At 40.6% G+C, this 13,172-nt stretch overlaps 4 protein-coding genes and 1 long non-coding RNA gene across 5 annotated transcripts; 2 read left to right on the forward strand and 3 right to left on the reverse strand.

The window, feature by feature from the left end:
* Nucleotides 1-24: 24 nt before the first annotated feature.
* On the reverse strand, nt 25-1,194 carry LOC110853141. Its single transcript, XM_022101384.2, has 2 exons — nt 1,138-1,194; nt 25-1,066 (listed from the first exon to the last, which is right to left on the reverse strand). The coding sequence occupies exon 2, from the start codon at nt 1,061-1,063 to the stop codon at nt 41-43; it is 1,023 nt and encodes a 340-aa protein (XP_021957076.1). The 5' UTR covers nt 1,064-1,066; nt 1,138-1,194; the 3' UTR covers nt 25-40.
* Nucleotides 1,195-1,618: 424 nt separating this feature from the next.
* Nucleotides 1,619-3,420, reverse strand: LOC110853064 (ras-related protein Rab-7a). Its single transcript, XM_022101292.2, has 6 exons — nt 3,221-3,420; nt 2,827-3,157; nt 2,743-2,747; nt 2,452-2,665; nt 2,303-2,367; nt 1,619-2,231 (listed from the first exon to the last, which is right to left on the reverse strand). The coding sequence occupies exons 2-6, from the start codon at nt 3,004-3,006 to the stop codon at nt 2,075-2,077; spliced, it is 621 nt and encodes a 206-aa protein (XP_021956984.1). The 5' UTR covers nt 3,007-3,157; nt 3,221-3,420; the 3' UTR covers nt 1,619-2,074.
* Nucleotides 3,421-3,500: 80 nt separating this feature from the next.
* On the forward strand, nt 3,501-4,389 carry LOC118436348. Its single transcript, XR_004835384.1, has 2 exons — nt 3,501-3,632; nt 3,752-4,389. It is a non-coding gene; the product is annotated as an uncharacterized LOC118436348 (long non-coding RNA).
* Nucleotides 4,239-6,007, reverse strand: LOC110853030 (eukaryotic translation initiation factor 3 subunit J). Its single transcript, XM_022101249.2, has 6 exons — nt 5,809-6,007; nt 5,538-5,624; nt 5,338-5,441; nt 5,141-5,254; nt 4,921-5,050; nt 4,239-4,830 (listed from the first exon to the last, which is right to left on the reverse strand). Exons 2-6 carry the CDS (start codon nt 5,554-5,556, stop codon nt 4,490-4,492), a joined length of 708 nt encoding a protein of 235 aa, XP_021956941.1. The 5' UTR covers nt 5,557-5,624; nt 5,809-6,007; the 3' UTR covers nt 4,239-4,489.
* A 3,974-nt stretch (nt 6,008-9,981) lies between these two features.
* Nucleotides 9,982-12,827, forward strand: LOC118436347. The gene is made up of 3 exons (XM_035854182.1): nt 9,982-11,032; nt 11,099-11,169; nt 11,236-12,827. Exons 1-3 carry the CDS (start codon nt 10,986-10,988, stop codon nt 12,588-12,590), a joined length of 1,473 nt encoding a protein of 490 aa, XP_035710075.1. The 5' UTR covers nt 9,982-10,985; the 3' UTR covers nt 12,591-12,827.
* The last annotated feature ends 345 nt before the right edge of the window (nt 12,828-13,172 follow it).

Below are 13,172 nucleotides of genomic sequence, written 5' to 3' on the forward strand. Positions count from 1 at the left end.
CTATCTCAAATTAACAGCATTTACGTATATACAGTTACGTTTAGAAGCACTGGGGTTCATCTTCGCCTCTCTTGAATAGGAAAGTTCGAAGGAGATCATCAATCCATTTCTCCGCCTCGGTTACAAATGTCTCTTGAGTAATTTCGTCGTTCAAGTAGCCGCTCGGATTTTGAGTATATTTTACCAGCCCAATCGACCCCATGGCATTTTTGTACTGGAAGTGGCTCATGAAACCAGACCCCACTCGGTCATAGAGGCGAAACATGGACTTGACATGGGTAGCTGATAATAGGCGAGGGATCTCATTGAAGGCAGCCTCACTCTCTCGCCCCCTGGCCAACTTGTCTGCCAAGTCGGCAATATACTGAAACGGATCTGCTGGCGTGTTCAAGATGCAAAGCCCCAAAAAGTATTCAAACATCATTTGAATGTTGTGGTCCTGTAGGTAGCTCACGACGATTTCGTCACTCACTGACACAATGGGGGGAGGGTCGCGGGCCGTCTTTTGACACGGTGGTGGTGGTGGCTCTGCCATGCTCATATCCGTGTTAGGCGTAGGCGTCGGATCCACAGGTTGTGAGGGGAAACTGGGCTCCCTCTTTTTTGGTGCGAGACGGATTTTGGAGCTCACCGGAGAAAATGAAGCGACTGGATCCGTCTTGTAGTTGTCGACAGTTTTGAATCGTCGTGGTGCTTTGGGGATGCACACCTTCTTGAGCCGAAGTTCGGCAGGGTAATCGGTACGAAACTGTTTAGATTGTCCACCTCCGAGCCCCTCGTAGTATTGTTCTTGAGGGGTGACGAGTGGGGGGCGGTAGAGGGGATTGAGCTCGTTGTACCAGTTGTCTCCAGATTCCAAAGGTTGCTGGGGAAGATTGTAGCCGTCCGATCCTTCTTCCTCAAATTCCTCTTCTTCGCCATCTGCCTCTTCATCGTCGCCTTCCTCCTCCTCCTCGTCGTCCTCCTCCCAATCCCGTTTGTCGTCCTCACATTGGCCCGCCTTCTCCCCATGGATGTCGAAATCACTGTCGGTGACCTTAAAATCAAAGCGACACGCGTCCATGTCCTGAAAGAGGGTGCATAACATGATGAAATTTCATATTGAGTTTTGGCAAGTTATTCAGGAGGGACGCTTACTTGGCTGTTAGTTTAAAGAATTCACTGCAAAGTATTTAAGGGTAATGATGATCATTGAAAATTGAGTAAATATTTTTTTGAAATTCAAGATTGCAATAATTTCAATATGAGCTACATTCGACAACCCTAGGAAACAATTTTATGCAATGACTGTTGATGATGAAAGTTTGATCATTCTTTGCTTTGATGGACGAGAGCTTTTAAAAAAGCATTTTTCAAGATGAAATGACTCATTTCAAATGAGACGAGTGGTTTATCTTCTAGTTTGGTCTTGGTCATCGTCGTCGCTTGATGCATATATATTTAGAGTGTTTTATCCTATCTCTGCATGATTGAAAATGAGATTATCATGGTTTTGTGGGTTATATAATTGTGCGTTACAAACGACGAGTTCCTTTCTGCTTTTTAGTCAGTATTAAATTCCAAATTATATCACTGCTTTCTCATCCATAAATGTCTGCAGTATTTTAGAAACAATAGCTTTAGTTAAATTCCTCTCGTTCTTCTCAATTTATTCGATACATAATTATTTCATACAGCGAGTTACAAGTTACAATAATACCTACATACATATATAATAACACAGGCTTATAATGGTATAAATTAGATCCGTGAAAAATAGTAAGTGTATACAGTATTGCATAAGTATTGAAACAAGTCGTTATTCGATTCGACATCTTTTCCGATTTTTATGTGATTATAAACGAATGACAAATAAGGAACTGACTCAAAAGTAAAGTAAACTAATTATAAGCTACGACAAACACAATATTTCTACCATGGTACTTATCGGGAATTAATCAATCATTTCGTATGATTACATTGGTCGTGTCACAAACAAATAGTTTTAGCTTATAATTAATTAATTAATATATTTATATCTAGCGAGTGAAGACGTTTATAAGTATTTTTTTGGGTTTCATAAGCTTATCTATGCTCAACAAGAGCAGTTATCATTGCGAACATTTCTCGAATCTGGATTGATGGTGATGTGGTCTGGGAACTCGTTATAAATATCGACCTCTGTTTCCTGTGCCAAGGCATTCTTTGCTATAGTTTGAAATGCCTGTTCAACATTGATCCCCTCCTTAGCACTGAAACCATAAAAACAAATAATAAATCTTAAGGTAGCATTAAAGTGGACCATAAAACTTTATCCAAATACCTCGTTTCAAAATATGGCATATTGTTTTTGGAGGCGGCCCATTGCATTGCACGCTTTTGAGGAACCTGACGACGAATATAATAGAAAATATTAGATCTGGCACGGGAATTTTGATATTAACGATTTGTTAAATAAGTTTAGCCAATTACAGCACGATTCTCGAGGTCCACTTTATTTCCGAGAAGGACGAAAGGGAAATTATCCGGGTCTCTGGGTGAGGCTTGGATGAGAAATTCGTCCCTCCATGAGTCCAGTGATTTGAAGGAAGTGGGGGCAGTAACATCATGAACTAACACGCAACAATCAGCTCCACGATAAAAGGCCACACCTAAAGATTGGAATCGTTCTTGACCAGCAGTATCCCTACAAAGATTTACATTATTGCTCGAAACTTTCGACACGATTAAAGTGTTGAATTGAATAAGTGTAGTTGTTCTTACCAAATCTGCAATTTAGACACATTTTCAAGATTAATGACTGTGCAAGTACAAAGGTCAATTTATTTTATGTTGCATATATATTACCTGCATGGTGACCAGCCTATCATCGACCATGACCTCTTTAGTGAGAAAATCAGCTCCAATCGTTGCCTTGTACTGATTTGTGAACTTTTTATTGACGTACTGATTCATGAGGGACGTTTTCCCGACGCCAGAATCCCCAAGGATGATAACTTTGAGGAGCACTTTCTTTCGGGTCGCCATTTCTTCTTACTTATTTTGTTTATATAATTTACGAACTTTCGCAAACTGAACTAATGGAGAATGGAGAGGTTTAAACTCAATCGTTCACTCTGGTATTAATTTTGTTTTTTGTTTTTCTTGCGTTTATTAGTGGTGCCGTTGTTGTCGTTCTCTGTATAAAAAGTAATGATAGATAAGTCATAAATAAATACAAAAATTATAAGCAAATGGTTACCTATTTTGTTCGTCGGTTCCAATGTTCCCAAAGTGTAGCTCCAAGGACAGACAAAGTTATAACGGAAACAAATATGGCAATATAAGAATAGAAGATAATGCGTAAGGTGTCCTGGTCTTGAAGGGTGTTAAAAGTTTTGTTAACGAGAGATTGTTCTTCCATTAATTAATCATCCATTCTACGGTGGGTGTTCTTATGGGTTTATTATTACGAAGCAGATGATTCACAAAATCCTCAATGTGTGTAAACCAAGCAAACGCTAGATGACATGCGACGTTACACAAACTACGTTTCAACCAGATTTCGCCATTTGTACGGCCGTACGTACAATTTCATCATGATGAATATTATGAGACGAGAGGACAAAGTGAGACATCATGAAGCAACAAAGATAACTGCATTATCGAATAAGGTACTTTTATTATTGAGCTAATTCTCCATCATCATCTTCACACATACTGGTTTGGATTATTATCATTGTTTTTTAAATGTTTTTTGTCTCCTGGAATAATAATGACTGAATGTTTTTAGGTGTGTATGGTTCAGGAGTGGACGTATTCCCCCAATTAGTATTATAATATTTGAAGAAGAACCAACTGGCATATTTTTTCTGATATTGTAGTGCTCTACATTTGTCGATACATAAATCCAATACAAGATACATAGATTATTGATTTTTAGGCTGTAGTCCTTGGATGATTAGTTCAGGGTTTAATATATTATTAGTTGGCGAGTAGCCCTTGGAATCTGTTAGATCTAAGGGTGAGTTGTTCGTGCATCTGTCCCCCCTCCTTCCCCTTGAGAAGGAACCTCTTGGCGGCATCCCGCACTCTTAAGTCGGCGTCAGTCTGTGCCAGATGGGCGACTTCCTCAATGACCTCTTCCCCCCCAAACGAATCTGCTCAACCATCAACCGTCCCACGGAACAGGGAAGTCCTACATGATACTTAATCCTGGATTGGACTATACAAATGCATGATCAGTCAAATAAAAATTTGCTAAAACAAATTCAAAGCTGTAGGATTCTCTTCCGTATTTTTTATTATAACCACTTTTAATTTCTCATAATTCACTCAACAAATGAAACTTTGCAGTTTTTGAACATTAGCAAAAATTATTTGAATAATTAACGTTTCTTATTTGTATTAATAATGAACCAGCCGGAATAATAATATATGTTAGCGATTGCTTTATCGACGACGGCGAAACTCGATAACAGACATTGACATTGACTTTTGCTGTTGCTGAATTATGTTGATAAACACACTGTCACATAAAGTCATCGTAATCATCTAATTCGTAGCCAACTTCGACATTTGTAATATCTGATTCCACTGTGAGTTTAACCTTTCCACCTGTCCTCTTCCCCTTCGTCGCGGTTGTCGCCTTCTCCGCCTTGTTTTTCTCAAAGTATAAGGCTTCTACGGTGGCCTTGACTTTTTTTAGACGTTTGGAAGGCAACGAGAGACATAAATCTTGAATAAAATCTTCTAGAAAATCCTCAAAGGGTACTCGCTTCTCAAATTTCCTCAAATCACCAATGATCTTCTTGCGCAGGGCGTCAAAATCATCTTTCGTCATCGGATCGACAACATCAACCTCGTTTGACCCTGGGCAGCAAAAATAGCATTCCAATGAGTGGATTGTTTGTTGCTACTTCAATAAATTACCGTCACCCTTTAAAATGTAATAATAATTACCAAAGGTGCTTTTGACCATGGCGAGTTCAACTTCCTCTTGGAGTTTTTGTTGGCGGATTTTTTCTGCCGCAAGTTCTTCAGGCGTCATATTGGCCCTGGCTCGTTCCAACCGTTGTAACTCTGCTTTCCTCTGAATGATGCAAAATTGGAATTATCGTTTAGTTTATTTATTTATGTAACGTGTCAAAAATAAATAAGTTATGGGTTAATCCAAACAGACCTCCTTCTCAGCGATTGCGTCTTGGAGTCGTTTCTTCTTCTTGGCTTCAGCGGCTGACTTTGCACCGCCAGGCGCCGCAGCACTTTTGGCTTCTTCGTCATCATCCCAATTGTCCTGAATATTAATTATAGTTCACATTAGAATTTTCTAACAGTTTTTTCATAAGAATAGTGTTTAAAACTCACTGTTTAGCTTACCTTGACAGGTTCTTCCTCATCTTCGCCATCCCATTTATCCACTTTTCCGGGAGGTTTTACTGCTTTTAGTTTTGAAAGGTCTTCCTCTTCAAAGTTTCTACTCTCTAAAAGAGAAATCAAAGTTGTTATTACTATTTTTATTTTAAACACCTGTGCATAACAATCTGGAATTAAAAATTTTTAACGAATTTAAATTTTACCCCAATCGTCGTCCGCCATGATTGTTCGAAACAGAAATTTCCTTCACTGACCGTTAACCTTGCGAGTTCAAGAGGCTCAACAGTGACCTACATATTAAAATTAAAAATAAATAAAAACAAAGAATTTAAATCCAACATCTAGCAGCTTTTTCTACAGCAATTTCCTAAATTATAGCCCGCATCGCACCACTTAAAATTTCAAAAAAGCTTACAAATAGTGTAAATAAAAAAACGCAACAGATTTTCTGAAAATTTACAAATTTTACTTTACCTTTTACAGCAATAACTTAAGTCGAGATCTTGGAACACCAGCAATTTTAGGAAAGCACACAAATTTTCTAATGATAGTCTGGAAATTTAACAACTCTTAAATTTCAAATTGAAATAATTTAGTAGTGACAGCACTAACAAACAGCAGCTGAGGAAATTAGGAATTAAAAAGTGAAGTGAGAAGTGAAAGTGTGTGACTACTGTGACTGTCTGGTGTGTGAATGAAAATGAGGTTACAATTTTATTCAAATACCGGCACCTTCAAATCTTACATCTGCTCCAAGTTGCGAGGTGGCATCCCCATCGCACCACCAAAAAAATTGCAGTCTCAAATTGACTCCTCAGAGACTAAAGTGAGACTAAAGTGAGACTAGAATGAGACTTAAGTGAGACTGAGGTGAAACTAGAATGAGACTAAAGTGAGAATAAAGTGAGACTAGAATGAGACTTAAGTGAGACTGAGGTGAAACTAGAATGAGACTAAAGTGAGAATAAAGTGAGACTAGAATGAGACTAAAGTGAGACTGAGGTGAAACTAGAATGAGACTAAAGTGAGAATAAAGTGAGACTAGAATGAGACTAAAGTGAGAATAAAGTGAGACTAGAATGAGACTAAAGTGAGACTGAGGTGAAACTGAGGTGAAACACCGATAGCGGGGGCGATGACGAAAGACACAAAAAATTGAGGTCAATGTCGAACCTAAATTATCACAACCCTACAACTCGAACTGCTATCCATCCCAATTTTTCTGGAGTAAATGACGAGGACGATGATGAAGCCAATCGAGAAGAAATAATCGACCAAGAGATCGAAACTGACCACTGCCCGATTCCAACATGTCCGGGAGCAAGTACCGTTACAGGAGATCACTGGATACTATGCGACCAATGCTCAAAGTGGTATCATCTGAAATGTGTTGCACTAATTGTCGTTCCAGATGAAGATTGGTTTTGCCCAGGATGCGTCACTCTCCTCACACAAACACAATTCATACCCACTTCATCTTGTCATCTTACAACGTCTGGGTTAAGTAAGAAAGAAATAGCAGCAGCAGCAAAGCAGTGGATACAGCAATCCCTAGTTTCTGTCGACCCCAATACACAAACAAAAATACAAATCAGCAAGACCGAAATATTTGCTCAATATTCCACATTTATAATCGAGTCCGGAAATCCAGGAGTTACTCAAGCCACCTTGGGGAAATTTATTAAATCTGCATTTCCCAGCATTAAAACACGTCGCATAGGCTCGAGGGGCAATTCTCACAACTTATATGAGGGCATCCAGTGGAAAGATGCGCCGACGCCAGAACCCCAGCAACAAGCTGGAATGAATTTAGGTGACATCCTTGCCGGCCTCAAGACGACCACACCAACTTTGCGGAGGGTACCTCGAGGTGCTAGGATGGCTGTCGCCAACTGCCTTACCAAACTTTTAAAGGAGGTTGTCGAGTCTGGTGAGGAAGATAGTTGGAGAAAGCTTCTCCTATTTACATATGCCACACTTGCCGTCCCCGAGAAAGCCGACAAAGTCAAGAATTTGACCACTTGGGTCAAGAATCGTACTGCTGAATGGGACTCCAATTTCTTCATCCCACAATTGCGTCCGCCTCGGCCATCAGCGACTAAATCGACAAATGATGCAACCGCAAAGAAAGTGGAGGCCAAACTTGCGGATGGCGATATTCGCGGAGCAATTCGTCTTGCATGTTCCGATGACACCATTGCCCCCAATGATGACATTACTCTATCTGCCTTGCTCACTAAACACCCACCTCACCCACAACCAACCAATTTCCCGTCACCACCAGAGGATCTTTTAGTAATGCCAGTACTTGAGGACGAGGTGCTGAAAGCTATCTCAACTTTCCCTCCAGGATCGGCAGGTGGTCTTGACGGAATGCGGCCTCAGATTCTGAAGGACCTATGCAGTCAAGGAAATGGTGATGACCTCAAAGAAGCCATCTGTGCCTTCCTCAACTTGATTCTCAACGGTGGAATCCCTCAAAATATCTGCCCATTGTTCTACGGGGCGTCGCTCACGGCGTTAAAGAAGAAGTCAGGGGGAATTAGACCCATTGCCGTTGGTAATTCGTGGCGTCGCCTTGCAGCCAAAGTAGTTCTGTCTCGGATCACCCCTCAACTGATTAACCACTTTTCTCCACATCAATTAGGAGTGGGCATCAAAAACGGTGCAGAAATTGGCGCACACAGCTCGGGTCTACTATAACCACACCCATCACACCCCTAAAGCTTTCTTGAAAATTGACTTCAGGAACGCGTTCAACGAGATACGCCGGGACACTCTTCTCCGCGCTGTTCGGGATCATTTTCCCTCAATTTTTCCATTTATATCTCAGTGTTACGCCAACCCGTCTTCACTCTTCTATGGCACCATACCACTTCCGTCTCTGCTAGGCTGCCATCAAGGAGATCCATTGGGCCCCTCCCTCTTTTCTCTCGTGATTCACCCCATCATCGCAGCTTTAGACACTGAGCTTAACGTGTGGTATCTCGACGATGGAACTGTTGCAGACACTCCGGAGAAAGTGTTGATAGCACTTGAGACCATTGCAAGGATGGGTGAAGAAGTCGGACTTCACTTGAATCGTGACAAATGTGAATTGGGGATTTTGGGGGCGGACTGCGACACCGCTAACGACATATTCCTCCAATTCCAGCAAGCTGCTCCCGGTATTCAATTGATGTCCCCCGACACCGCAATGCTTCTCGGCGCCCCTCTCACCAACGAGTCGATGGAGATGATTTTGACAACCAAAACTGAACAGTTGAGAGCTTTCTCCGAACGTCTCTTCAAGATTTCCTCTCACTCAGCTTTCTTTCTCCTTCGCGCTTCGATTTCCATTCCTCGTCTCATTTATTTTCTCCGCTGCGCCCCTACATGGAGAAAGTTAAACGCTCTCAGTAATTATGATGCTATTCTAAAGAACACGCTGGAGGCGATCCTAAATTGTTCTCTTTCTGATGCTGCTTGGATTCAGTCATCTTTACCCGTGAAGGAAGGCGGCCTGGGAGTTAGACATGCTTTGGATGTGGCGATACCATGCTTTCTTGCGTCCGTCCACAGCGTCTTACCCCACATGGAACGTCTCCTTCCGGTTTATTTACACGGTACTGATATCGCCATGCAAGAAGGAGAGGATGAATGGTCTGCCTTTGGACCCGCGGAACTGCCTCCCGAAACCGTCAGAGGAGTCCAGACTGCATGGGAGCGTCCAATTCTGGACATTATTTTGTCCCAGCTCTTGATGGACGCTACAACTCCTGAAGACACCGCCCGCCATCATGCACTACGTGACAAATATGCTGGCGCCTGGCTCAACGCCCTCCCGTCACCTCAACTTGGGACCCATCTCCCTGACGAATCATTCCGTATCGCCATTTCCCTTCGACTTGGCTGTGACATTTGTCAACCCCACATTTGCCCCTGCGGAGCACAAGTCACTTCGCGTGGCTATCACGGGCTCAGTTGCCGACGATGTGCTGGTAGGTGGTCCCGCCACGGCGCGGCCAACGATGTGATTGCAAGGGCGCTCCGTTCCGCCGAAGTACCCTGCATTCTTGAGCCGACCGGATGCTCCAAACAAGATGGGAAACACCCAGACGGTTTGACACTCGTCCCTTGGGCAAGAGGAAGATCCCTGCTGTGGGATTTCACCTGTGTGGACACTTTTGCCCCTAGTCATCTCCCTAACACAGTTCGCCACTAAGGCGCTGCGGCCACCAAAGCAGAAGATAAGAAGAAAAAATATTACGCTTTTCTCCAGGACCGATTCATTTTTGTGCCCGTTGCAATTGAGACGTCGGGAGTATGGGGACAGGAAGGGTTAACTTTCATTAAAGACATTGGACAAAGGATAACCACCGCGACTGGAGAACGACGCTCTACAACTTTCCTCATCCAACGACTCAGTATCACAGTACAACGTGGCAACGTAGCGTCAATCTTAGGAACCCTCCCAAAAGGGGATAAACTTAACGAAATTTATTACATTTAAAAGTACTATGAATTTTAATTATATTGTGAATTTGTGTTTATATCATCCTATTTGTACTTTGTACTTACTGACTACAAGTGATTAGTAATAGTAATAAATAAGGTGAAACTAGAATGAGACTAAAGTGAGAATAAAGTGAAACTAGAATGAGACTAAAGTGAGAATAAAGTGAGACTAAAGTGAGATTAGAATTAAACTAAAATGCAACTAGAATGAGACTAAAGTGAGACTAGAATTAAACTAAAATGCAACTAGAATGAGACTAAAGTGAGACCAAAGTGAGACTAGAATTAAACTAAAATGCAACTAGAATGAGACTAAAGTGAGACCAAAGTGAGACTAGAATTAAACTAAAATGCAACTAGAATGAGACTAAAGTGAGACCAAAGTGAGACTAGAATTAAACTAAAATGCAACTAGAATGAGACTAAAGTGAGACTAGAATTAAACTAAAATGCAACTAGAATGAGACTAAAGTGAGACCAAAGTGAGACTAGAATTAAACTAAAATGCAACTAGAATGAGACTAAAGTGAGAATAACATAAGACTAAAGTGTGAGACTAGAATTATTACTAAAAATTACTATCGGAGTTTAAATGCTATATTTTATATAAGTAAATACTATAGGTCTACGTTTGAGATTTGTTGACAATTGTATTCTAAACAACTCAAAAATTATTACGGATTTTAAATATTTGATGCATCCTACACTGCTCCAAGTTTTTGATCCAGTTGTGTTGTATAAATACCGGTTTTTTGTGCCATGAACGAAAGAACGAAAGTGACATAACACGTTCCCAGTCACACACACACCATAGTAGAAAGATTTTGTCAATTGTATCCTGAAATTGCATGCACGCTGTTCTATTGTGTTTATCCAGAAGGATGTTCATTCGTATAACGTACTTATGTATCGTTTTAAAGTTGTTTAAACTCGCAGGGATAAAGTTTGATCGTGACTGCGAGTCACCTTGAGGAGATGTTTTACGTGTATAGTTTTATTTATATTTAGGTAGATGGACCATAAAATAGGCCTATTATTGATTTATGTATTAAAATATTGGTTGCATGTTGAACTGCACAAAATATTTGTAGTCATGATTTGGATTTGTTGTACAAGAGTTTGTTAAATATAAATAAAGAAAGTGGGCAAGTTCCATGATGGCACTACTCTTGAGACGACCTGAAACTTACATCATTCATCGGTATGATAAAGCCCAAATGAATTGACAAATTCTTATCACGATTAATATTCCAAGTATTAATTACAGGAACAAATCCTTGCAGATTCAGATTCTTAGATCTGCATTTGTTACTACGTTAGTCGTTGCAGCACTTTTTGGTAAACGTAGAATAATTACTCATCATGTAATTTTATGTACCTAAATACGTAAAAATTTATTTTCAGCTATAGTAAAGTTTGATTCATCAAATTCACAAATTTCCGAGGACACACCACCACCCGGAATTTTGGGACTTTCACAAACCCGTAAAAATGACGGAGCAGCTAAGACAAAATCATCAAAAATTATTATCCTTGAAGGCGACGCATTTTCTTATCTCGATTTGAGCGTGAATGACGTCCTCCTTCAAACTGAAAATAAACCAGTGGACGAACTTATCCTGAAATATGTCACCCTCAGCCCGGAAATATTTACCGAAATGTTGCAAACAAACCCACAAATTTTTCAGACTCTGAAATCGATAAAGCTTGAAAGGGTGAAAATTCGAGGAGCGTCCTCACCCTGGAACTTTACTCTTGGTGTCAATGTCAGGTTGCCCATGCTGTCTGATTTTCAGTTAGACCTCGACATCGGATTTCGCAACCAGTACACGGACTACATGAAAATGATAAGTGAAGAGTGGCTCATGCGAGTTTTGTTTTACAATACTACGGATAAATCTAATCCTAAGCGTTTCAAATCCAATCTTGGCGACAAACTGGTCACTGACCGAGTACAAGTCACCATTCGGGTTGATGGATGGACTGTAATTTCCTACCGCAAAAGTTCAAAGGTCAATGATGGGTGGGAAGTTAGCTTGGGTCTCACATTTGCCGATAAGTTGCTCCGCATGTTGATAAGAAATAATTTAAAAATCGTCCACTTGACGATGACGGAGTGCGTCGTGTCCGTCAAGTCGTTTCCAACCTCGCTTCAGTACTTGAACTTGTACCGTGTCAACATTACGGGGGGCGATATTCACACTTTTTTCAAGTCTGCAACGTCACTGACAGATTTGTACATTGAACTTCGAAATTCCACCCTGAACTTGTCCCGAATTCCTAAAACCGTAAAAACGCTGGCAATCGGGGACGTCGTGGATGTTCAATATGATAAACAAGATTATTCCGTTAATGCAGAAACTGTAGGGTTGTCGTTCCCACTGGATGGGAAAATTGTAGAAAATTTCGAAACAATATTTCCCAATGTGAAACACATCGCAGCGTTCGAACCGCCATCGAATAACAGAGTTCAATACACCTTGCTGAAAAATATTTTGAAAACTAATGCGACTTGGATTTTGATGCAAGGATTTGAACGACGAAACACGACACAATTTGAAAACGAGATGGAACAAGTGCTACAGAATTGTGGCGTTTCTCCAGGACAAAGAAATTTCTTAATTTTTAAAGACGAGCGAACCTTCTCCTGGAACGGAATGGATCTTGATCTTGACAAGTTGGCGAAATTGAAATTTAGATATGCCATTCTCGGTTGGAACGAGTACATTAGTTGGGACATATTTTCGACCAAATTGTAATCTGTAATAAGGTTCATAAAATACGTAACGCAAAATTGGGGATTTTTACCCCTCCCTCCCCATGTAGCGAGTTACACTCCCTTTTTAACATGTGGCGCAATTTAGCTTGTACCGCAACAGCGTCTCCACTGTGTTAGGTATTTTATGAACGTTCCTTAACGCGCATTATTGTTGATTTCCATCAAATAGAAGTGTATATACAAATTTAACATCCTTTCTACAGATGTAGAAAAACAATTTATGGTTTTTCATGCCGAAATAATTCGTGTGGAAGGTGATACTGCTTGATGCGCGTCATGCGTCAACCACAAAATAAACAAACTACATGAACAAAACTTGCTATTTCCTGACTGATGTACATCTTAGATATTGCGTGTTAGTAAATGCGCTAGATTTTTTCACTACGTGACAATAAGCATGTACATAATTGTTGACTGACAAAATAACGGAGCATCAGCATGGTTTAGATAATTACATGTGTACATGTACATATGCACTGATGAATATTCATACAATTCATTGCCATTATCACCAATGTGAACGACCAGACATTCGATAGGAGTTCACAATTATAACGATACA

Source organism: Folsomia candida, unplaced genomic scaffold, assembly GCF_002217175.1.
Source record: "Folsomia candida strain VU population unplaced genomic scaffold, ASM221717v1 Fcan01_Sc008, whole genome shotgun sequence".
NCBI classification, from domain to species: Eukaryota; Metazoa; Arthropoda; class Collembola; order Entomobryomorpha; family Isotomidae; genus Folsomia; species Folsomia candida.